Source organism: Melanostigma gelatinosum (assembly GCF_949748355.1).
Source record: "Melanostigma gelatinosum genome assembly, chromosome: 17".
Lineage (NCBI taxonomy): Eukaryota > Metazoa > Chordata > Actinopteri > Perciformes > Zoarcidae > Melanostigma > Melanostigma gelatinosum.
Genome location: NC_136650.1, coordinates 12348305 through 12374039, shown reverse-complemented (window position 1 = coordinate 12374039; position 25735 = coordinate 12348305). Strand labels below are relative to the sequence as shown.

General features: G+C 41.4%; 2 protein-coding genes across 3 annotated transcripts in view; one reads left to right on the top strand and one right to left on the bottom strand.

Moving 5' to 3' along the window:
• necab1 (N-terminal EF-hand calcium binding protein 1) overlaps positions 1-11018 on the bottom strand; it is a 43180-nt gene extending 32162 nt beyond the window's left edge. Inside the window, exons 1-3 of the mRNA XM_079288008.1 lie at positions 10887-11018; positions 7854-7878; positions 4307-4415 (exon numbers count right to left, since the gene is read on the bottom strand). Of these exons, the coding sequence (XP_079144134.1) occupies positions 4307-4415; positions 7854-7878; positions 10887-10973 (221 nt within the window). The 5' untranslated portion in view covers positions 10974-11018. The remainder of the gene's footprint in view (positions 1-4306; positions 4416-7853; positions 7879-10886) is intronic.
• Positions 11019-13683: 2665 nt separating this feature from the next.
• tmem64 (transmembrane protein 64) lies at positions 13684-23824 on the top strand. Of its 2 annotated transcripts, XR_013772778.1 has the most exons (4): positions 13684-14994; positions 19765-19920; positions 21002-21426; positions 23012-23824. XR_013772778.1 is itself a non-coding variant. In XM_079288761.1 (3 exons), exons 1-3 carry the CDS (start codon positions 14296-14298, stop codon positions 21191-21193), a joined length of 1047 nt encoding a protein of 348 aa, XP_079144887.1. In that variant the 5' UTR covers positions 13684-14295; the 3' UTR covers positions 21194-23824. The 2 variants fall into 2 exon arrangements, 1 of the variants encoding a protein (XP_079144887.1); XM_079288761.1 differs by having other exon boundaries at positions 21002-23824.
• Positions 23825-25735: the final 1911 nt, after the last annotated feature.

Below are 25735 nucleotides of genomic sequence, written 5' to 3'. Positions count from 1 at the left end.
CGAAGAAACAACAGTAAACATGCAAACTTATCAAACTTAACATACATTCCTCGTCAGCCTGTCCAAATAAATTGGGCAAAGAAAGCTTTAACCACATTAAACTTAGCTTTATTAAATGTCAGGTCTCTGCCAGGAAAAACATTTTTAATCAATGATTTTATTATTAGGCACAAACTGGACATTTTGTTTTTAACTGAAACTTGGTTAAATCAAGATAACAGTGCAGCTGTTCTTATTGAATCAACACCTCACAACTTCAGTTTCATGAGTGAAACAAGAGCACATAAGAAAGGAGGTGGAGTTAATGTTTTATTTAATGATTCTCTTCAATGCAAGCAGATGTCCTTTGGTCATTTTAGTTCTTTTGAATATGTGGCTCTGAATTCCACTCAAGCTTTATTCCTAAACATTTACAGACCACCTAAATACTGTGCAACCTTCTTTGATGAGTTTACTGAACTGCTGTCTGTAATCTGTATTGATTTTGACTGTGTTGTTATTGTTGGTGATTTTAATATCCATGTTGATAATCCCCAGGACAGAGAGTCTACAGAACTATGTGGTGTCCTTGATAACTATGATCTGACTCATCATGTGACAGGACCCACCCACAACAGGGGGTACACTCTGGACCTAATCATCACCAAAGGTGTAAACATTTCCAAGGTTGCTGTGACTGATGTTGCACTCTCTGATCATTTCTGTGTTTTCTTTGAGAGTGCAATCTCCTTGCACACAAATGTCCAAACCAAGGTTGTGACAAAGCGTTACATCTCTGAAAACACCAGTGAACTATTTATTCAGAAGTTCTCCTCCACACCAGCCCTCTCTTGCCTCTCAGTCAATGAGCTTGTAGATGGCTTCAATTTTAAAGTTAAAAATATTATTGATGCCATTGCACCCAATAAAGTGAAGGTTGTCTCGGGTAAGCAAAGATCTCCTTGGAGAAATGCTACGTTGGTCAAAATGGAGAAACGAGAGTGTCGGAAAGCTGAGCGCAGGTTGCGAAAAACTAATCTCCAGGTTCACTGTGACATCTATAAAGAGAGACTTCGCAATTATAATTTGGAACTTAGAAATGCAAGGCAGTCATTCTTCTCTGACATCATAACCAAAAACAAGAATAATACACGCGCCTTATTTGCTACCGTCGACAGGCTAACAAACCCTCCAGTGTCGGTAGCTGCTGAACTCCAATCCACCTGGGCATGCAATCAATTTGCCTCCTTTTTTACTGACAAAATTCAGAAAATTAGACAAGCAGTCAGTGCCTCCACACCAACCACAGGATATGTGTTGTCCCGATCTCTGAATAACATCCATTCAAATATCATGACACAATTTCATTCAATCGACCGTAGAAGCCTAGAAGACATTATACAACATCTGAAGTCATCCTCCTGCTGCTTGGATATTCTACCAACACACCTTTTCAAAAATATTTCTAACTGCATGACCACTGATCTTTTACAAATTGTAAACACATCCCTTCTCTCAGGTGTCTTCCCACAAGCCCTAAAAACTGCAGTTATTAAACCGCTCCTAAAGAAGGCTAGTTTAGACTCCGCAACGATGAAAAATTATAGGCCAATATCAAACCTCCCATTTTTAAGTTAAATAATTGAAAAAGCGGTTTTCCAACAGCTGACCAACTTCTTGACCGTAAATAACTGCTTTGATGTTTTCCAGTCAGGCTTTCGACAGCACCACAGCACTGAAACTGCTCTTGTTAAGGTTTTCAACGACATCCACTTAAACATAGACAATGGCAGAAGTTCAGTCTTAGTGTTACTAGATCTCAGTGCTGCATTCGACACGGTCGACCATGCCATACTCCTAGAAAGACTAAAAATCTGGGTGGGACTCTCTGGCACACCACTTAACTGGTTTGAATCCTACTTGAAGGGCCGAGAATACTTTGTGTCTGTAGCTGATTACACATCAGAGCTGACTAAAATGACATGTGGTGTTCCCCAAGGTTCAATACTGGGGCCTCTTCTGTTCAACATCTACATGCGTCCACTAGCTCAGATTATGGAAAACAACAAAGTGTGTTATCATAATTATGCAGACGACACACAAATCTACATAACTATGTCACCAGGGGACTATAATCCCATACAAGGGCTGGGTAACTGCATTGAACAAATCAACAACTGGATGTGCCAGAATTTTCTTCAATTAAACAAAGATAAAACAGAAGTAATTGCTTTTGGTACCAATGATGAACAATTGAAAATCACCGCTCAGCTTCAGTCACTGATGTTGAAACCCACAAACCAAGCCAGAAATCTAGGTGTAGTTATGGATTCAGACCTCAACCTGAACAGCCATATCAAGACAATTACAAAATCAGCCGATTATCACCTGAAGAATATATCAAGGATTAGAGGATTTATGTCTCAACAGGATTTGGAAAAACTTGTACACGCATTTATCTTCAGCAGACTGGACTACTGTAACGGTGTGTTTACAGGTCTCTGTAAAAAGTCTGTCAGAAAGCTGCAGCTGATTCAGAACGCTGCAGCTCGAGTCCTCACTAAGACCAGGAGGGTGGATCACATCACTCCAGTTCTGAGGTCTTTGCACTGGCTTCCTGTCCAACAAAGAATTGACTTTAAAATCCTGCTGTTGGTTTACAAAGCACTGAATGGTTTAGGGCCAAAATACATCTCTGATCTGCTGCTACCTTATGAACCATCCCGACCCCTCAGGTCGTCTGGTACCGGTCTACTTTCTGTTCCCAGAGTCAGAACTAAACATGGAGAAGCAGCGTTCAGTTTTTCTGCTCCACATATCTGGAACAAAGTCCCAGAAAGCTGCAGGTCTGCTGAGACCCTCAGCTCATTTAAATCAATATTGAAGACCTTTCTGTTTGCTGCTGCCTTTAATTGAACCACATTCAATTAATATATTAATCAATTTCCTGTATTTCTGCATTTTACTACTGAATTTTATTTCTTACACTGTTTCTTTAATTGTTTTTAAATCTCCTTTTCTTTTGCCTTATGTTTTGATGCTTTTAATGGTTTTATGTGAAGCACTTTGAATTACCGTGTTGTTGAAATGTGCTATACAAATAAACTTGCCTTGCCTTACTGCAGACCGGGGATAAACACTAAACTGAGTTACTCAGTGAAAGCTCTAATCTATGTGTCTTGAAACTCGGCAGTTTTGAAGTTCTTTATACGAATGGACCATGCACAAGTGAAGCCCTTCATATTTTAACTGACGAGGAGAAACATTCAAGTTTTGCACATGCCACTCCTCCTGTGTAACTGCAACTATATTATTCATGTACAAATGAAAATGTCTGAATTTACTAACCACATGCAATATCTGTCATTTGTATGTGAAGTATTGAATAATCCTTCAGTGTGCAACATCAACCTGAGCAGCTTCACCAGCCTGTTACGCAGACCTTGCAGCTCAGTGACTCATTCTTTAATCAATACAGGATTTAATTTGAGACTTCCAAATTACTTCCGAAGAACTTTGCCATCTGTGAAATGAACACAGAATGAGGCACATGTTTGTTTTGGTTGAACACCGAGTCCATTGAAGTTCTCTGTGATTTAGCAGACAGCAGAGTGATGCTGAAGACATGAGATATATAGCTCTATCATTGTTGACAAAGCTTCGTGGCTAACTCATGTAAATCACACATCTCATACTCATGATGAGGATGAAACAAATTAAAACATTTGTCATCAGCATGACTGTAATGTCTCATCATTCTCTACCATATACCATGACTCCTGATCACATCAGCAATGAGAAACACGTTTATGAAAACATAAAACACCCTCAAATTGATTCCTGAGGCACGCCACAGTGTGTTTCTGACACCGTAAAGATCTCTGAGGCAGGTGTAGCCATTTGAAGACACTGCCAGAAAGACCAGTGTTTTCATGCAGTCTACAGTCTACAGTCTTTTGATTGCAAAATAATCTCTCATTCTGGAAAGGAAGCTAGAAAAACACAGGCCTTTTTTACTGAGATATTATGGGTTCATGTTGGAAAAATATGTTACAGATGAACGAAGCTTATGTGTAAGGCCAGAGATGTTTCATTTGAATTGTTCAGCCCTGCTGAACCAGTCTTTGGTCATTTGCAGGGTGTCAAATACCGACACGTTTTCATGCCCCTCGGCCGTTTACCTTGCAGACCAAACGGCCGAAAGCTGCAACTACAGTTCCATTATTTCCAAACAGCATCGTCATCCACCTCTCCTCCATCATCCACATCTTCATCCTGTCCTCCATGGAACACAATAATAACAAGATGGAGTAATGAACGGACTTACTCTGTGTTATGAGTGTCAATTGTGTGGAAGAGCTCCTGTAGTTCCGCAGTTGTCAAGACTCCATCAGAGAAGTAGGCTTTGAATTCATCAAAGGACAGCTTTCCATCATCTGGGGACGGGGCAGAAATGCAGCTTGTCAACACAGTGTCAGTACAGCTCAGTCAGGACTGCAACATCCTGTGAGATGAGGTGGCCATTTTCTAAATTACTCCTCAATCCTAAAACTAGTTTTGGGTCAAATGAGCATTCTGGTTTGTGTCTGTTGGACATAAAACATGTAATGAAATGTATCATGGAGGTGAAAAGACAGCACATATTTAATTTCTCAACATTCCATAAGGAAATAGGTGTACTAACTTTAAAATAATAATATAAGTCCACCCCCTGAGCTGATGAAACTGAGGGTGACTTCAGATAAAACAGATAAGATGCAGCGTGTTATAAACTGCAGGGGCTGAATCAGCAAAAGATGGCATCAAGCGTATATAGATAAAACTCCATTCACAGCGGAAAATAAAGTAATAAAACTTAACAAACAAACACCACAGTGCAACATTCTTCCTTGTTGTTATTATCATAGTAAACAACACTGAAGGGTAATCACCATTTGTTCCATGAGACCAACTTGATGGTAGTCCTAAACAGCATTGTTATGCTTTGAGTCTTTGCAATTATGCTTGGAATAAAAAGCCCCAAGCCACGTGAAATATTCATGAAAATGGTGAAAATAGAGTTTCAAAATGAGGAGCCCCAAACTGAATATCCGGCAGCAAAGTTAATATGATCAACCACAGGCGACATATTTTCTCCACACAGTTCTGGCAAAAGTAGATTCTGTCTGTTTGTGTGACACGAGGTGGCTGATCTTTGACCTGCTGCTCCGGAGGTAATGTTCAGTATGTCTGTCGTGTCACTATGTGAGCAAGAGAGATGATCAAAGGCAAATGTGCACAAATCAAGCGCTCGGTGACTCACTCGATGAGTTCAGAAATAATCTGAACTCAGAATGGACATGACATACACTAAAAACAAACATGTGGGATGACTTCTCATTATGCTGCATGACAAAACCATTCACAGCGAGGGACGGACATTTAATGAATAATGAAGCATATCATGCCATGTGAATAATTAATTCTGATTCGACACTTTTTTGCGTGTAGAGGAAATCATTTTTTGATTTCATGCAGGGTCTCTATATCACAATGTTTAACAAAACAAGACTTCAGTTTGTTCCGCAATTAAAAACACTCAAATTCATGTTTGACACCAGAAATGAACGTAGCCCGCGTGTCAGCAGGGTTACGTATATTCTACGACACGTGTTAACGTGACACAAAGAGATACTGTCATGTGCAGTCATACACACAAATGGTGGTCCCATTGCAAATCTGTAGGATATATGCATCTGACAAACCCTTGTCAAAGTGTCCTTAATGTCCCAAGCACAAACATGCTTCGGCAGACTGTGCATGAAGATAAAGTGATCCATAGAGGCGTTTGTCTCCTTCTTTCTGAGAGCGTGTCTGTGCTTTTATTTGAATTTCAGTGCCATTAATGAAAAAACAATATATTTCAATAAGCTGTATATTGCATTTGTTAAAGCAGCAATATTATTTGTATTTGAATAAAAGTGGGAATAGGGAAAACAATCCTGTTTTTGTTGTTATTACATCATGCTTTTAGAATATTAAAGTGTTAATATGGTGTTCTTCAGTAAACTATTATAACAATTATAAACACTTTATACCATCAGTGATTGTCACCTGGACCCAAACTTGTGTTTGATTTAATATAATTAGGATTATGGTTGTGTTGAAAATGTGTGAAAATAAAACAAATAAAATTGAAAAGGTCTTTACAAATCAATTACATGAATGATGAAGTATTAACTGAGTTAGGAATTATGTGAAACTTCATGAACAAACATGAGACTTGACTAAGACAGTAGTAGAAAGTAGTCCTCTGAAAGTCTGGTGATAAAATATAAAAAACACACAAATATGGTGCAGCAAGTGCTGCCCCCCACACACACACATACTTTACGCCCTCTTCCACATAGTAAACAAGAGTAGATGAAGAAAACAACTTGCAATGCCGAGGTTTGACGCTGCAGTACTAAAGTGTGAAAATGGTCCTTCGTGCAATCTACATAAAGTTGATGCATTTTATTAAATCTTCACTTCTAAAATATATGTGGCGCCTGATTATCAGGGAAATAACAAGCAGGCCAAGCACAAATACCCACTGCGCACACAGTTATGAGGAACGCCAGCCCATGTTTTTTCTCCCCAAAAACAAATAATAAAAATAATAAAAAAATAATTTGGATGAAATAATAAATATTTTATATTTGACTTTCTTGCTTGGAGTTGGATGAGAAGATTTATTCCACCCTCTGTACACTAAATATGAAGCTACAGCCAGCAGCCAGTTAGCTTAGCTTAGCATAAACAATGGAAACAGCTAGCCTGGTTCAGTCCTATTAAAAATAAATCTGTCACCACCTCTAAAGCTCACTAAGTAACACGTTAGATTTTGTTTGTTCAATCTGTGAAAAGTAAAGTGTAAAAACAATAATTCACTGTTCCAGGGGGCGATAAATGCCGGACTACTTCTTAGTGGGGAACAGTTGCAAGGCAGCCAGTAGAGACTCCAGGAGGTTTCTGGCCCTGGTCAAGAAATACTGTAGTCCGGCACATAACCTCCTGTGAAACTGTGATTTGTTCATATTTAAAGTATAAGCTCACCAGCTGCCGGTGACATAGCTCAAATTGACATGGGTGGTATCGATCTTCTTATCTAGGCAACAAAGCGAATAAGCATTTAACAAAATGTCAATTTATTCATGTAAGTGATTCATAGAGGCATCTTGTTTCCTTTTTGTAGCAAAGAAAAAACAATTCTAAGTTTTTAATTGTATTTCACTGCTATAATCTAAATTATTTAAGAAAAGTTATTTAAATAATGTACACACAGGCATACTGAAAAATGTTTTTAGAACATAAAAATATATGTTATCTTTGTGATTTATTGCAAGTAATTACTTTAACAGTTTGTTTCATTTTTTGACTGCACATAAATGTAGAACATTCTGACAATGCAGAGCCAGTGTGCAATAAAAGATAGAAATGTCCTGGATCGAGACTAACGCTGACCTAGAAGACATCAACATGAACTATGTATTTTGTATGTATATGTATATATTATGATAGTTTCGCACAAGATGGTGGAGGTGAACCAACAGCAGAATTAGCCGTAGACTTCCAGCTGTACACCTCTTACTCATTAATCGTGAACTGCCATGATAGAAATGTTGAACTGGTACAATTTGTTTTTTACGTTTTTCTTCGTCAATGCTCTGAAACTGAACCTCAGTGAGGATGGTCAGTTTCCTGTTTCCATGGAAACTGAAAGAGTATATCAGCAGAGAGTCATGATCAGAATTTCATTGAGAAAGTATTTCACACACGAAAGAAATGTTGAAGAAATGCCAAAGACACTGTGTGTGTGTGAGTCTGGAGGGAGATTCTGGTGCAATATTTACCGTTTTTATCAGCTCTCCGTAAAATCTGTAAAGAGAAAAGAAAAAAAGAGGGATATCATCAAAGGTAAACAGTGCGTATGTGTGTGAGTACGTGCATGTGTGTGTGTGTGTTTGTGGGGTCGGAATCATCGATCACACTCTCAAAAGCAGTGTGTCATTAAATTATTGATAGTGCTGTCCCAGAGTCCAGATGAGATGAAAGGCAGAGTGGCAACGACAACATCAGCTTAAAAAGGCTCGAACCACCTCAAAATAGCTCGGCCCACTTTCCCTTCTTATCGGGTTTAAACTGGTGAAGAAGAATTAGAACATGTGTCGATTTACACTGTCGGCTAAACCTGACAACGTAACAATGAATGTGGTAAAGTTCAAAATGCCATTCTTCTATGTTTGTGGGACTTAAATGCTGTGCTAATTTTTCTGTTTATCACACTTTGTTGCCTCTTCTGCCGTCCCCCAACAACTCCTTCTCAATCTATCTCAGCTGTTTTTTGTCATCTGTTGTCCATTTCTAAGTTATATCATCAATCAATGAAATTAATTGCAACTATATTTGTCCCTGCAAGGTAATTGTATGCCTTGCAATGTGAGAATTTGCTGTTTTTTTCTTGTCTCAAATTATAATCAAATTAATATAGTTTGTTTCTGGGCTGCTGGTTGAAAAATAATTAAGAATATTTATGACATCACCTTGGGTTGTCATCTCATGTCATCTCATCTCATCTCATCTCATCTCATGCCATCTCATGTCATGTCATGTCATGTCATCTCATCTCATGTCATGTCATCTCATCTCATGCCATCTCATGTCATGTCATGTCATGTCATCTCATCTCATGTCATCTCATCTCATGCCATCTCATGTCATGTCATCTCATCTCATGTCATCTCATCTCATCTCATCTCATGTCATGTCATCTCATCTCATGCCATCTCATGTCATGTCATGTCATGTCATCTCATCTCATGTCATCTCATCTCATCTCATGTCATCTCATCTCATCTCATCTCATCTCATGTCATCTCATCTCATCTCATGTCATCTCATCTCATGTCATCTCATCTCATGCCATCTCATCTCATCTCATGTCATGTCATCTCATCTCATGCCATCTCATGTCATGTCATGTCATCTCATGTCATCTCATGTCATCTCATGTCATGTCATGTCATGTCATGTCATGTCATGTCATGTCATGTCATCTCATCTCATGCCATCTCATCTCATGTCATCTCATCTCATGTCATGTCATCTCATCTCATGCCATCTCATGTCATGTCATGTCATGTCATGTCATCTCATCTCATGCCATCTCATGTTATGTCATGTCATCTCATGTCATCTCATCTCATGCCATCTCATGTCATGTCATCTTGCGTCATCTCATCCCATCTCATGTCATCTCATGTCATCTCATGTCATGTCATCTCATGTCATGTCATCTCATGTCATGTCATGTCATCTCATCTCATCTCATGCCATCTCATGTCATGTCATCTTGCATCATCTCATCCCATCTCATGTCATCTCATGTCATCTCATGTCATGTCATCTTGCGTCATCTCATCCCATCTCATGTCATGTCATGTCATCTCATGTCATGTCATCTTGCGTCATCTCATCCCATCTCATGTCATCTCATGTCATCTTATGTCATGTCATCTCATCTCATGTCATGTCAACTCATGCCATGTCATCTTGTGTCATCTCATCCCATCTCATGTCATGTCATCTCATGTCATGTCATCTCATGTCATGTCATCTCATCTCATGTCATGTCATCTTGCGTCATCTCATGTCATGTCATCTCATGTCATGTCATCTCATGTCATGTCATCTTGCATCATCTCATCTCATGTCATCTCATTTTGTCAAGTTATCTTTTACATCTAATGATTAAAATGAATAAATTCTGAAGTGTGATGGTCCTTTTTTCCTTCAGTGGAAATCTGGCAAATCATAAAGAAAAACACACATGGAGACACATCACATCTAACCTGCTCCAGGCTGAAACAACTGTTTGGAGTCAGCGTGTTTTAATGACTCACACCCGGCTAAGTCAAAATCTATATGTCTGGAAACAACAGAAGCATATACTCTGACAGCCAACTCGATGACAAGCAGAGGTTTCATTCCCTGCAGAGCACCTGTTCAACATCAGTGACTGATTTGATGTTATACGGCAAATTCCACCTTTCATAACTCTTGGTTCCCATGGGTGCATCCTACCCTGTCTCTGTCAAACAGTGAAGGCAGACAACAGGTTTATCGCTAAGACATCACAAGCGAATGAAAGAGTGGAGGAATGGGGAGGAATATAATTAGGTGGTGCCGAGGCAGAATGCCATGAGTGCCGTGATACAGGGGAGGCAAAGCACTACAGGAAGATCATCACTGATATTCATATATCTTATTTAATATTCTTATTATTATCATCTAAGGGAGATCTACTAGTGTTTGGAATTCTTATGGAAATCTTCAACACTTTAAAAAACATTTTTAGATTCAAAAAGTTCTGTATATTAATGTTAGATTTTGTCTAATTCAGCTATGGTTGCTCAGCATGAATAACACCCTGACTTTTGTCAAACCAAGAAGACTTCTAACATTTCATTAACTTGGTATTTGGTTTTGAACACTGACATTAAAATGGATTGCAAGCCTTTGAAATCCTGACATCATGAAGCCAAATGAAAGATCAGCCTTGTCAAATATTCATTCTATAAAAAGGAACCCGCTGTACCCTGCATGCATTTGGGGATCCATTAACTTTGGTCCAAATTCCTCTAACCTATAACCAATAACATCACTGAAACATAGATATAAAAAGTAAAATGCATCTATTTCTTCAAATGCAATAAAAAAGCAAAGAACATCTGGGAAGCATGATAGCTGTTTTCCTTTTATTATCGAGATAATTTGTAAAAAAATGAAATGCATTATGCTCAAGTTTTTTGCAATAATAGTGGAGATGAAATACATTTTTTTTTCTTCAAAAAAGCAATGATTAAAAAATGTTTTACAGTACTTACATCTATGAAAATCGACATTCCTTTTTTAATCTCCATTTCAGCTCTGGGCTCCTCAGACACAGACTGAACCTCCTCTGAACAATCCATCTTTCAAAATGTAGCTTCAGTTGTAAACTGCTGAGGAATGTGTCCGCTTGAACCTCTTATCTGATCAAAGCCAATGGTCAGAAAGAGCGAGTGCTTAACGCGGTCCAGAGCTCTGATGCAGTCAAGTCAACCGGAATAAAGCACATAACTTCCGGATTAAAGTTTCATAATCCAACTATTGCTCCGTGAAATGCAATGAAAAGAGTAGCTAGAAAAGTAGTCAAATATGATCGAAATTATTCTGTGGTTACTTTTGAGGCTATTCTTTGCATTGCTCCTGCACACACCGACACTTGGCTGAATCTTTGTGTTTTTATTTTGAAAGGTAAACACGACACTTCCTGCCATGTACCGGCTGTCTCTGTCGGTCTTGACAGCGCGGTACTTGCCTCAGCTGCTGCTGTGATGAGTCCAAACCTCCGTTGGAGCAAGCAAAGTGTCAATCAAATACAAATTGTGTTTGGCATTATAACATTGTGGTGCACAGGATAATTACCTTCCACTGACAGATCGTTGAAAAATAGCATTTGTCTGCTGTGACAGAGAACATCGCTGTTGTCAGTTGATATGTGTACTGTGGCTACAGCCAAATGAGAAGCACAAATAGCATATAGTGCCCAGAAAAGAATGCTTGTTATAGAGGTAGAGAAGCTTTTGTTAAAAGACACAAAGGCAGGCCAGGCAAAAGTTCATTTCAGCTCGAATTAAAGAGTGACATTTCTCCCCACGGTAGTCATATAAAATCATATGATACAGCAACAATGTTTGACATCTTTTTAAATAAAAAGATAAGAACTAACTGTAGCTCTATGGGTTTCCAAATATACACGTGCTGCTCCTGAAAGTTCACCTGGTTGGATTTTAGTTGATATAGCACTTAGTTGCACGTTGTTTATTTTCGTATTGATTTATTTGATCAAGTTGTAACATTTACAGCCCAATAAAAAAACATTACAAATATATTTTTGCAAAACCTTCATCGATGTGGAAGAGTGAATTAGGATAATACACTTTAGTGAGAAACACAAAAGGAACAAAGAAAAGCTTTACTTGTGAAACAATAAAACCTGGTAAATTTCCCCACAATAGTGCAATAATCCAGCTCATAAATAAACCCCATAGGGTACTTGGTTTGGTTGTAAAATTGTGTAACAGGTCCATCTAGTGGAGTGTTAGTGTTAGGCTACAACAGCACAGCAGTCGATCTCACTAAATTGACAAACTAACTAACTGCATCTGTGAATGTGAAGCATTTAATGTCTATCCACGTATGAATTCAAAATGAAAGCCTGAGAAGAAAGTGGAGGCGACAGAAAGTTCTTTGAGGACTACTACAAAAGAACTTCATTTATCCACAGCTGGGAGAGCCAGCCGGTGAGAGGTGGTAGATGCATGAATGCACATATTGTCTGCTTCACTCCTCTCATTATGAATTTATGGTGAGCATGCCAAGCAAGGGAAATCCCCTCAGGCTACTATATTATACTGTATGCTCTCAGAAATACATGAGAATAACAATTCACACTCTATTGCGTACAAAATCCTGCTTTTTTTAAATTAAAAATGTATGAATTAAATTTTTTCGAGTGTGATATGATTTCCATCAATGATTATACACACAACAAGTAGTCCTACATTACAAAGTACTGTTCTTTATCTCACAAGTAATATTTTCAGATTAAGAACATTTATAATTTATAAAATGTGATGCTTTGTTAAAGGGTAAACCAGCATGACAAATCAACTTCTATAAGCTATCAAAATCCATGCTGACGGATCGCTAAACATAATTGTATATTGTGGTGTTGCTACTTTAATAAATAAGTAAAAGATCTTACACGTCGTCGTCTGGGACCGGTCTACTTTCTGTTGCCAGAGTCAGAACTAAACATGGAGAAGCAGCGTTCAGTTTTTCTGCTCCACATATCTGGAACAAAGTCCCAGAAAGCTGCAGGTCTGCTGAGACCCTCAGCTCATTTAAATCAAGATTGAAGACTTTTCTGTTTGTTGCTGCCTTTAATTGAACCAGATTCAAGGATATTAATACATTTCTGCATTTTACTATACTGTATTTTATTTCTTACACTGCTTTTTAGTGTTTTAATCAATGTTCTTGTTTTTAAATCTCCTTTTATTTTGCCTTATGTTTTGATGTTTTTAATGGTTTTATGTCAAGCACTTTAAATTGCCTTGTTGTTGAAATGTGCTATACAAATAAACTTGCCTTGCGTACACTGCTGCTTCCTCATTAATAAACTGCTTATCATGTTTGAAGCTGCATGTGTGGTTGGATATTTTGAATGCCCTATTCATTCAAATAATCTAATCTAAATGATAGCAGTTTGTTCTGCATGTGTGGTAACAGTGGCTGCCATCAGAAACCAACCACAATTGATAATTGATCCAAAACAACCACAAATTGGTCGTAGAAATCTCGCGATGATAAACGGAGCGCTCTGGTTGGATGTGGAAGTCAACCGGGGGTTGTTCACGTGGTGCAGGGATCACTTGGCATTCTGGGACACAAACAGTGGTGTTATGAATAGCTTCAACAGCCGCAGTTTCTAGTGTGCGAGGAAGACGACGAGAGGAACAACACCAGCCAGCCACCAGTAAACTGTGTTTTCTTCGTCGCTGTGTTGTACGAGAGCAGCGCACGCGGAGGAGGCTAGCGGCGGGTTCGTCTCTGAAATGCAACGGTGGACTTTATTAACGCTGCGAGCTAACGACTTGATCTAGCTAACCACAGCAGTAAGTTAGCCGCGCATTGATTTGTGCTGGTGCGTTAACGTTATTAGCTGTATGGCAAAGCGGGAGGAGTCATAAAAGTTGATGTCCTTGCACCACTTTACGACCAAAGTCCAAAGAAGAAGCGGGTTGTTTACGCACAGCTGTGCTGCTCCATCCGTGCAGTGACTCCTCTCTGCCCTGAGCTGAGGGGCTGCAGCTCTGAACATGGCGAGTGTTTCACACAGAGACCACGAAACGGGCACTTCAGTGTTTGGACTGGCACGTTGTCCAGCTAGTGTACCCAAGATAAACACCGTTACGTTGGACAATTCATGTAATGGCCAAGGAGAGTGACGTGTTTCATCTGTATGTCTCACCACACGGTCGCTCTCGTGAAGTGCATGGACACATGTCTCTGTTGAAGCTCCACACATTGATATTGCTCGACATGGACTTGCGCTGGATTTAAAAAGACTCTGCCTGGAAACCTCAAACGTCACAGCTGTCTCCAGACCGGACAGCTCATCTGAGCCTCTCTGTTGGGTGCCCCCCCCCCCCCCTCCCCTCCCAGAGCGTAATTTAGGGGGCCAACATGTCAATGTCGGGGCCCACGACTGTGCAGCTGTTCACCAAGCTTGTCAAGCATGCAGTGGGTAAGGCGCAGATCCAGCTGAACCGCTGGCTGCAGAAGACCGCCACAGATGACTGTGACAAGATTGACATCCTGATATGCAGCGCCTTTGAGGAGACAGGGAAGTCAGATGGAGACCCCGAGGTTATCGGTGACACGGGAGGAATGTCCTTCAGCAGCAGTGGAGAGTTCAGACACCCGTGCTGCATCACCACCTTTTGCTTCAAGAGCGCCCTGCTGGCGTGCATCCTGACCGCTGTGTGCTTCTCCTCCGTTGCACTGGTTCGGCAATACCTCAAGGACCTCCTGCTCTGGGTGGAGAGCTTGGACAGCCTCGTCGGAGCCTTGCTGTTCATCGTCGGTTTGATTATCGTGTCGTTCCCCTGTGGATGGGGATATATTGTTCTTAATGTGGCAGCTGGCTACCTCTACGGCTTTGTGCTGGGCATGGGACTAGTTATGGTGGGAGTTTTAATCGGGACCTTTGTGGCACACCTGGTATGCAAACGCCTATTGACTGAGTGGGTGCTGAACAAGGTTGGGAACAGTGAGCAGCTCAGTGCTGTCATTCGAGTGGTGGAGGGAGGAAGTGGACTCAAAGTTGTGGCCTTAGCGAGACTCACCCCCATACCATTTGGGCTCCAAAATGCAGTTTTCTCGGTGAGTATGGAAACACTATTGCCAGCTTTTCCTTTTCAGGTTAGAAGCCCATCAGACGGTCATAGAGTGTCCGTTGTACACTCATTATGGGGTTTAAGCAGAAGGGTCGCCGCATAGAACCAGCCAGGAGGAGAGCTCGTTAACGGACCGGAGAACTGTTCAACAAATCATTGCAGTCATAAGAACCAAACCTGTGACCTTTTTAAAGAAGTAAATGCTTCTCTTATTACTCGGCCAATCGACCACAAGGAGAAATCACAAGTGACCTGCTACTTCCCGATTCAAGGCAGACCGAAGTCCAATCGCGGGAAAGAAAATATGTGGCCAGTCCCCAGAGGAAGGAAATTCCTCTTGTAGATAGAGGAAATGAATTCTATTCTTGCCTCAGGACATCAATTATTTTAGCCGTCTCGCATTTAAAGTCGTAGTTCAGGTTTTCATACGTGGAGCAATGTTTCTGAACTCGATAATGATCTGGTGATGTTAACGTAATGTAGAATAAATCATTTTCTTTCCTGTCAGGTAAATCTGACGTCATCGGTCAAGGCAACGAACACACCGTGTGACCTACATTATCAAGCTGAGCAGCATCAGGACATCAGCTTCAAGCTGCACTCCTACACTTTACCTCAGGCCCTTCACCTTCATGCATGGCATGAATCATTTATTATTGCTGATAACCCGTCTCAGTCCACTCATTGATACCTTCCAAATGATGAAGGCTATGAGGGGATGTGTTACTTTCTTTTAGGAAATCAGCTGGGAGGTCGTGCAACATGAAGCATGTTATTCACACTGCGCTGTAATTTAATGATTAATGAGGAATACCACTCTGAGGGTGAACTCTGTTTCATGAAGCCCTTCAGGCTTCGATCTCCAGAGAATTTCAAGCCATACTGCTGCAAACTATCACCAACCACCGTCTCTCACCAGATCACACACGCTCTCGCACATCTGGATCTCTCACTTGTGTCTCATTTTCAGATTGAATCCCTTCACATAGGCTAGTTGTCTTACATTAGCCTCAGTCTTCTAAGGCTGCAAATAGTGAAGAAAGTGTATCTTAAATAGTCAAAACCTCAAAGCGGTAGTTTTGCACAACAGGAACTTGTGTTTCATGTGGTTGCCAGATTGTATCCTCTGTTTAAGCAAGTCGTGCAGAGTTGCAGTTCGATAATGTGCACGGCGTAATATACATCCGTACAAAACTAACGTTTCGATCGGACAGAAGATCCGGCTGTGATGGAAAACATTGATTTCAGATTCTGCGTGCAGTTGTTTTTATCAATATGCAAGCACATAGTCTCTGAGATTAAATATGAGGCTCGTCAAATGTACTAAAATATAACTTCAGTTCATTCCAGTTAAATTTGAATTCATGCTACTTCAACAACATCTTGTTTATAGCTATGAACACGGCAGAAAGCAGCCGAGTTCATAGATTCTGTCCAAGTGAATCGTGACATTTCTCTTCCCCTTAACTTCAGCTGTTTTGAATATTGCACTGTGTTTATGGAAAAAACACATCTGTCACGAGAATCAGAATAGTGTTGAAGGCAGAAACCAACAGCAGCACAAACATCCAGGAGTGAATGCGAAGAGGGCCGCGTGAAAGGCATTCATAGCTAAGAGCATGAAGGAGTTGATGCGCAGGCCTGAGGCCGCAGAAGGAAGTGAAGATGACTTAAGTGACATTCACAAGCACAGTAATTGCACGTTACAGAACCAGTACGTTTCCTGGAGTGACTGATTTACTGAGACGTGTCTCGGATATTTGGCTTTTGACAGCTCATAACCACCCTACAATAAACACTCACTTTATGCAACTCATTCAACATATCTTTGACTCTGTCGGAGCCGCTTTGACGCATCTCTGCTAGATTTTGTGGCTGTAGTTAAAAAGCTGTTTTTAATGCGTTGTCGTCCCTGTTATTTCCCACAGCTCACGGAGATGTGTTCAGATGTATTGTTGTATTCGACAAACGCTTCAAAAGATGTTCAATTTAGTATCGCCTCTGACAAACGAAAGCATCGCTCGATTGTCAAAATAGTTGCCAATTCAATTTTTTTTGTCGAGATAATTGATTATTCGTGGTAGCTCTAGACGGTGGACACTGGAGCAAGTTGCTCAATATTTATGACTAAAATACAACACTTTCAGATAAGTGAAAGTAGTCATCAGGCAACAGGGAGGGGAGATAACTCCATGAGTCAGCTGATTGTAGGAACAAGAGGCAATGCAGGGTTTGTGCTGCACTTTGACCAATAGGTTGGGATTTGAGAAGAATCTCAAAATAAGATGCCTGGGCTGTCACGGTAGAGTTGAGTTGGGGGGGGGGGGGCAGGCTATGGTCTGGCTGTGCAAAGGTTGCAGAGTCTGAATTGTGCAAGGATCCTGGATGTAGTCACAACAGGGAACTTACTGTTCCACTCTGCAGAGGTGGAAACGAGGTGTCAAAGGGACAGACTGTTTACACTGTGTTGACCAGCGACTACCACAGTCACCGGTATTATTGCTGCTCCACGACCAGTTTGCCAGCGTCAATTTAAAAGGCCGGCTAATTGACAGCCTTGTAAAACACAATTTTTTTGCTTCTGCTTGCTCTGGGTCATTTTCTACAAAGCAGACAAACACTTATGAGAAAGGACGGCTGCCAGAAAAGTGGGTCATGTTTGGTTGTGTGCCAGCTCGAATATGCTATATTCCCGTTGGTTAGATTCAATGTATGACAGCTGTTTGTGTTTGAAAATGCAGCCTGACTGTGTTTGACTCATTGCGATGACTTTTGAGATTGCTCCCTTTGACACATTCTAGGTTTACATGTTTATAGATGTTATTTTTTTTACGAATGCACCTGCATTGTGGGCAACGGTTTGGCCTCATTTAGTTTACTCTCATCGCTCTCACTGCATCGAGTATTTAGAAGCCACGGTGCCAGAAATAAGAGAGTCGTGTTCGACTCGCCAGGTGTCCAGAAACACGACAAGAGTGTCGTAGCTGCTCCGTAACTGCTGGAAGTGTAAATAAGCAAATGTTTGCAAGCAAGTTTAACGACAAATTAGAAAGTGATGCTTTTATTATTGCAGGTTAAACATGTAAACCATCATTCAAGGCCAGTTGGACTGCAGAAAATACAAAAGTCAAGCCGTTGGCTCCTCGCACACAAACCTCAGTGTGAAACTTTGTTTTTGTCTTTTCTCCTGCTGGAGAAGTGAAGGTCAGAGAGGAGCCTTCAGTGGGGAGTTCAGCCGGTCGTGACAGAAGCAGGCCAGTAAGATGAAACCTCCCCCGTTTGACTCCCTCCTCTGCTACGTGTTCACGTCCCGCCCTGCATGGGTTTCAACCCCAGCTCGTTATCAAGCCTGGCTGAAGTTGCGTCTTTATATTGCATCTCATTCTCCTCAATAAAAGGTGGAACAAACCATGGGTGGGTACTTCTAGTCCCGAGCTGGCTCACGGTGGAGTTATGTGTCGTCCGCTCTGCCCTTGGTAAGCACTTTCTGTGGATGCGGCTACATTTCACCCCCCCCCCCCCCCCCCCCCCCCCCCATCCTTTCCGCTGAAGTGGATGGTGCTACATTATAGCGGGTAACCTAAAACGACACCAAGACTGCAGTAATTGGCAAAACAATGGGACAGCTCAGGAACAATGTTTGCGAATCCTTTTGTGGACAGAGTGGAGATATTCAGGTCCCTAAATGTATTTTATAACATTGTGCTCACTGGCCTGACTCCGCCCTGTTCCTCACCCTTCACTACAAAGGGTAAACCCAGTGCAAGTCCACATAAAAAGGGGAAACGACATCACAGTAGCAATCCTGAAGTTGACTATGCATTCAAGACACTCTACGTCCTGTTTTGTTTACGGGCACAAACTCAAACCTGCTTCGCCACTGCTCTGAGTTAATCAGGTCTAGGGTGGGGTGGGGTGTTTTTTCACTTGAATTTGCATATTATCTTGATATACAGGCTTGCACAAACGAGGAAGCGGTTCAGTTGGAATTCCCCGCATTGGTTATGAAGATACTGCCGAGCGCTTCCCTGGTCTCATGGAATGCAGCTGCATGCGCTGCATTCCATGGGTGGGAAGAGACTCCAAATGTCGCTGAGATCACCTGAAGGTGTTTTGACTGTCACCACAGGGTGTGGAGGAACGGTGTTATGTCACGAGCCCGACGAACCGGCCTTTGATCGCCTCTGCGTCCTGTGAATTGTAATCCAGGCTCGTGTGATAACAGGAGAGGGCTTTTAGGATTCAACAAAGCGAAGAGGCACTTTTGGGCCGCATTGAGAATAAAAGCATTTTGGCCCAGGCGGCGTGATGCAGCGACACACTGCTGACACACCGCTATCCGTCACAGTGCCACGGTCACGTCCTCGCATGTTGGCTTATGTCATTGCTGCATCGATGTGACGGCTACGCAGCCCCGTGGTTATGTTCAGATGGTTGCACTGAGATATGTCGTAGTTCAAGGATAATACACAAGATAGGGCTTGTACTTTGAGATTTGTTTTTTGTGTGTCTCAATATGAACACGCTTGCATCAGCGTTTCCCTAAAATGACATCGTAGCTGTGATCGTTTTCTTTTTTTTAAACAAATGATTTACAAACAAATGATTTACACCCTTAGCAAATTAATCATTTCTTTCATCTGAAACGGTTCAGGAAATGCTTTAGAACTTCAACCCTCGTCATACGAATGCATATATACTTATTTTGTGCTGATATGCTTTTTTTTTTTTTTTAAAGAAGTTTCTTCTTTTTCAGATCACAGACGTGTCCTTGCCAAACTACCTGGTGGCCTCCTCTGTGGGTTTGTTGCCCACTCAGCTCCTCAACTCCTACCTGGGCACCACGCTTCGCACCATGGAGGACGTCATTGCTGAGCAGAGCGTCAGCGGCTACTTTGTGTTCAGCCTGCAGGTGAGCTGATGCTGACAATACATCAAATCTGGAGATACTAACTTCTAAATGTTCCTAGATTTGGTCTTTAAATGTCAGTGTTTAGTAGAGAGTCCCTCAAAGTTAGTGACATGTTTAGCAGGTGGAGTACACATTGTCTACCATGCCGGTCGAGCCTTATCCTGGTGCACAAGCTTTGACATCTGCTGCTCCGTTAAGTCTTAAGTTACGTAAACGTCTAGAGCAGGGGTCTCAAACTCGGCCCGCCACGTCATTTTATGTGGCCCGCGAATCCGCCAGCAAAAACAAAAAAAACTTTTTTTTAAATTTTTTTATAAGTTACGGTAGACTAATAATAATAAAAATATCCCCATAGTCGAAATTATGAGATAGAAAGTCGAAGTTATTAGATAGAATGTCATAATTCTGAGATAGAAAGTCAAAATGATGAGATACTTAAACAGTTAGAAGTTACTGTACATTTAACATGGAAATGTATTGTGAGTACATTGAAGACTACTGTGAATGCAGAGAGTTATTTAACAATATGTTACGAGTAGTTACATTTACAACCGGCCCTTTGTGGGCGACCATGATGCTGATGTGGCCCGGAGTGAAACTGAGTTTGAGAGCCCTGGTCTAGAGGAACACTAAGCCCGATGTAGATATGCAAAATATGCCCACACTTCTGTTCAGCTCACCCAAAGGTCATTTGAAGCTGTCCCCACATCTCCAACACCTGTTCAAGCTTCATTTAAACCTCCACAACTGCTGAGGCATCATGGGCTGTTTCTTACTGCGACATCTGACAAGTTCACAGGGGTCAGAGGTCAAGAGTCGGCTTAAGATTAACTAGGTATCGGTGTTTTATGCGGAACGGAAAGCTGTTGCTCCAAATTGACAACTGGCCTTAATCACGCAGAAGCCTTTTCTAACACTGGTGGTGGGAAACTCACATGCATCATACATACAAACATGTACGGTATTCATTCAATGACCAATACAGAAACAAACTAAATATCAACAATGTTTCTAACAAAAACTCTGGTTAGTGGAAACGACTGCCGTGTGGGTCGTGACGTCCTCCTCTGTCCTCCTGCAGATCGTCATCAGCATCGGCCTAATGTTCTATGTTGTGCACCGGGCACAGGTCGAGCTCAACGCAGCCATCGCCGCCTGTCAGATGGAGCTGAAGTCGTCACACATGAATGGCTCCTCCACCAATCACAGCGGCTTCACCTACTGCAGCAAGAGGGCGACGGCAGGCAGCGGGAACTGCATTAATGTCGTGTGAACGCGAACAGTAAGCTCGTGAAGACTTGCAAACACTGAAGAATTTACGGTAACCCGCTGAGTTTAGGCGCTGTCTGACATGTGTTGGTGACGTGGTTTGTAGTTTTCCAACACCCTACTCTGGCCACCCTCGTGTGAAAACCACGGAAGCGTACGTCTTCTGTAGGCACGGTGATTCAGACGTGTGGGACCTTCACCGTCTGAAGAAACGGTGCTGCTGGAAGTCTGTTTGCGGTACGTCATCTGGGGAGTTCTTTTGTTTTCCTTTGATTAAGGTACTTCTTAGCCTATTTTTACAAGAGATGTCAATGAAATGATGTTTAGAGGTGGCCGAGGGAGTCATTAAAAACAATAGCTAGGCATTAACTGCCTGCTAACACCATGACTGTGCAATCTGGAGCTTGTGCAATCTGGAGCTTTCTACACAACCAGGAATTATTTTTCCATTTCAGTGTCAAAAGAATGCCAAACTATGCACCGTTCTTTCATACCACATCTGATTTGTTTTAATCATCCACAGGGCCTTATTAATAATTTTGGACTATGGAGGGAGGGGGGGCTCTCTCATCGAGCGTTACCGTGTGATGTCTGCTGGTTTACGACCACATCAGCTGAACTTGGCCTCTTCTGCCCAGAGATCATTTTGGCGTTTCTGCAGTTTTGATAAAAAGCATCCGAGGGGAGGGGGAGCACAGCAGGAAACTCAGGAACGTTTCTGCCAGGAGAGTTGGAGTGCGGTGCCATCGGCTCCTCGGTAGCACGGCCACATGTTCTGCTACGGAGAGATTACCACGCTGAGCTCAAACCCCAGATGTCAGGCTTTCCTCTCAATGTTTATAATTCATTTTCATGTGATTTTACGTTTTGTTTCAACATTTGATTTGGCTGTGGGATTATTCCTTTGGATTATCACATAGGTGATAGGTGACATAAGACGGTAGTTTTGACAATTCTGTGCAATGCATAAAAAAAAAACGGTGACAAAATGGCATATTAGACAAGTAAGCTATGAGATAAAAAAGGCTGTTATTTGTTACGTGCCATAATTTGATAAAGCTTATCAGACGCCGTGACTCTGGCCCCACCTGAGCTGAGGCTACGCGTGACTTCGCCTTTATTTTACTACTTAATAATGCTGGTAATTATAGAAACGATCGGTGAACAACTTTTGTGTTTCGGCTGTTAATGCGACAAAGCGGTCGTGCTGTAGGTTCTCTGACATCGTCCACTTCAAACCGATGTTTCATACGGAGAAGATAGACTTTGGTCGGGGTTTGGTTGGTCAAAGGTTGAAAGTGATGTGTCTCAGAAGCCAGCAATCAAACACGACATGGACACTAAGTGATGAATGTGATAATATTTTTTTATATTTCCATGAATTATTGTGATGCTGCTCCTCAGACAAAGTCTGGATGAGGAATTATAAGGGCTCCTATATGAAATATTGATCTATATCCCTATATTTGTAATGCTGGCAAAACAGTTTTTTAATTTTCGTACTATTGTGTTTTCTTTAAAGCCAGATTTAATGTTTCCCCGACACATTCCATGCTGTCAGTCCTCTTAAAAGCTGTCGAGTTATTTTCATGCTAAATGTTGGTTGAAATGGCCCCATCATGTCCAAATCCAGCAATAATGTTTGAAAGTCAAAAGCAAAAAAAACATGATAGAAGTCCTACCAGTACGATCTGTTGGGAATAGCTGTTAAAGATCTCGTCTCTTTAACATGTGTGTGTCTCTTGAAACTGCATTTGAGTTTTTAGTTGATCCGTGTTCCTCCGTAAGGTCGAGTATTAATATTCCCAGGTTTATGTTTCAGTGTTCAACCTGCCTATTACCTCCCGCTGCCTCCGGACGGACATTACTGAGCTGCCAATTATGTGGAAGAAACGCAACAAACCCGCGATCAGAACAGCTTGTTCAGATCTGTTGCACCTTCTTTGGAGAGTCCCTAAAACCTGCTCATCGCTTATTAAAGTTAAGAAAATCTTCTGAATCCAACCCAGTCGCATTTTCCAGTTTTCTACTTGAATTGAAAGTTTACGTCGAGGGAGGTGAGAACCTTTTATGGCTGCAAGGTTTATAGAATCTTCTCACAACTCTGTTTCTCATTTTATTAAAGGAATGGAAATGAGTTTTTCTGTAAATACACAAAGCTTTCACTTGACAGCAGGGATATTTGTTAGGAAGTGACATTAGACCATGTTTAATACAAAAAACAAGTACATGAAACTTGACCGACCACCATGGGTCACGTTCCATAATATTTTAGTCTGTCAACTGGGATTTTGAAAACGTGACATTGTGTGAAGATGAGCAGTTTTACAGTAACGGCTTTGGTTCCTCCTAGGTGGGCTCTATTTAACTTAGATATAGTTATGCAACAACTGATTCCTAAGGGAAGTATATTTCATAGACACCCACACAAGACCTGAATCTGGGATGTAACTGCACACACAACTGGACTGTTAAGGAGTAAAATGTGATATAAACTTAAAGGGTCTCGCTTGGTGCTATGAAATGCAATACTTCCCATCTGTATCAAGTGCATTACACATATACTGTATTTTGTAATACAGAGAATTTGACAGTGTATAAATATTGATATTTATCGCTGTACTACGCTTGTTCAGTGTTATTTATGAGAGAGAAAATAAAACCTGTCAGACTTTGGTACACATTTTTTGATTCTGATTTTCTTTTCCAACTTACTTTATTTACATATATTTAAAAAATGCTCCTTTCATGAATACCGGTATGTATAATAGTCACATTCAATCTATATATTTTCAATGCAAGTAAAAGTATTTACTGTTTGCAAAAGAATATTTAAATCAACCCTGATCTTAAAGTAACAGTTCAACATTTTGGGATGTATACTTACTCACTTTTTTGGAATAGTTGGATGAGAAGATTGATACGGCTTTCATATGTATGTTGAATATAAAGCGAGAGATAACATCGATAGCAACACTTAAGAGATAAACCGTCTCATCTAACTCCACCAGAAAGCATAAAAGTATTATTTCCCAAAATATCGAACTATTGCTTTAGTGTTTTGTATCTAGTCCACTCTGTGTAGCTCAAGATACTTCAATACGGAGTCATCCTGTCCTTTAACTGAACTTTCTGTCAACCTTGTTGGATTTTAGCAGCCTAAAGTAATTAGTATCGGTGGGGAAACTGACACAAGTCCTTTTAATATCACCTGGCTTCATCCTCAACCCTTTCAGAGTGATGGAAGACAAAATGTTCCTCGCTCAGAAGTATTCCCCTTATCTTGCAAACCTCTAAATAGCTGCCGGTCCTCAAATATGCAGCAGCACTGTACGGCCAGAAATAATGCTGGCTGCTGGGGCAGTTTGTCACAGCGATTTTGATGCGAAGTCGTGATGGATGCGGCGGTGGTAATGTAGAGCACCACTTACACTTGCCCTGCCTGTGACAAACTATCTGTAGGGGGTGGGGGGGGGGGGGGGTGAGAGTTTGTGTGGACAGTGTCTGACAGGCATGGTCCACATAGATCCTGCTTGTGAACATTGCTGTACACACACACACACACACACAATGGGAATGTTGCCCACAGCCATCTGCTCACTCTCTAAAATGCATAAAAAAAAATACAAAAACCCAGAGAGAAGCCCAGCCACAGCAGCAGACAACACTCCTTGCATTTTATTTCTCCATCTGTTACCAGGAGCTGCGGAAAACATTTGTCTGCTGATCTTCACACAACCCACCGATCTCTTCCGGGCTCGGGTCAGAGATGTGTCCGATCCATCATCGTCTAACCCCGCCTCAAAGGACAAAACCTCATCCCAGTGCCTCTCCGCCAGCGCACGGATACGTCCACGCAAAACCAAGAACATTCATTTTGACGGGCCTCAAATGAAAGCCCGAGATCTCACTGAGGGCTACGCTTTTGGAGGAAAGCTCCAAACATACATCTGCGACGCTGTCGGTGCTTGAAAAAATAAAATAAAAATTGTAATAGAAAAAAAGTGAGTGAAATGGTCTTGGAATACGTCTACGCAGCCTTCCAGAGGAAAACTTGGTGGTGTGGATGTTTATGGATTGGTGGAGGATGAACAGGTTGATAGGCCTGGAATAGCAGGAACCCTGCTCAAGGCAGGTGGAGAGATCATATGACCACTTTCTTGGCCCAGACAGCCTCCATCTGTACCTTCTATGACCTGCTGTGGCTCCTCTATGCTGACGTGGGAAACTGCTCAGGACACAAATTATGGCAACATAGTGTACTTCCAAAGGACCATGGAAAACAAGTTTACTCCGATACCTGACAATGCTTTGCTGCTCATCATGCTGCTAGAAATACATTGATCTTAGCTCCAAGCCAGTACAGGGCTGGAAGCTAAGATCAATTTATTTATATTGTAGAACACGACCTCGTCTCTGACCATCCATGCTGACCCTTAATCTATTTTTAAGGGTTAATTGCATTACGGCATTCTGGATTATCAACAAAAAAAAAGCACATGTCCTGAGTTCTAGCCTCTTAAATGTTCGTATTTCCTGCATTTCT

Excerpts from the sequence above, each read along its gene's own strand:
- tmem64 (XM_079288761.1), top strand. The coding sequence starts at position 14,296 with ATGTCAATGTCGGGGCCCACGACTGTGCAGCTGTTCACCAAGCTTGTC. Across the intron at positions 14,995-19,764 it reads TCCAAAATGCAGTTTTCTCG|ATCACAGACGTGTCCTTGCC; the intron begins GTGAGTATGGAA and ends CTTCTTTTTCAG. Across the intron at positions 19,921-21,001 it reads ACTTTGTGTTCAGCCTGCAG|ATCGTCATCAGCATCGGCCT; the intron begins GTGAGCTGATGC and ends GTCCTCCTGCAG.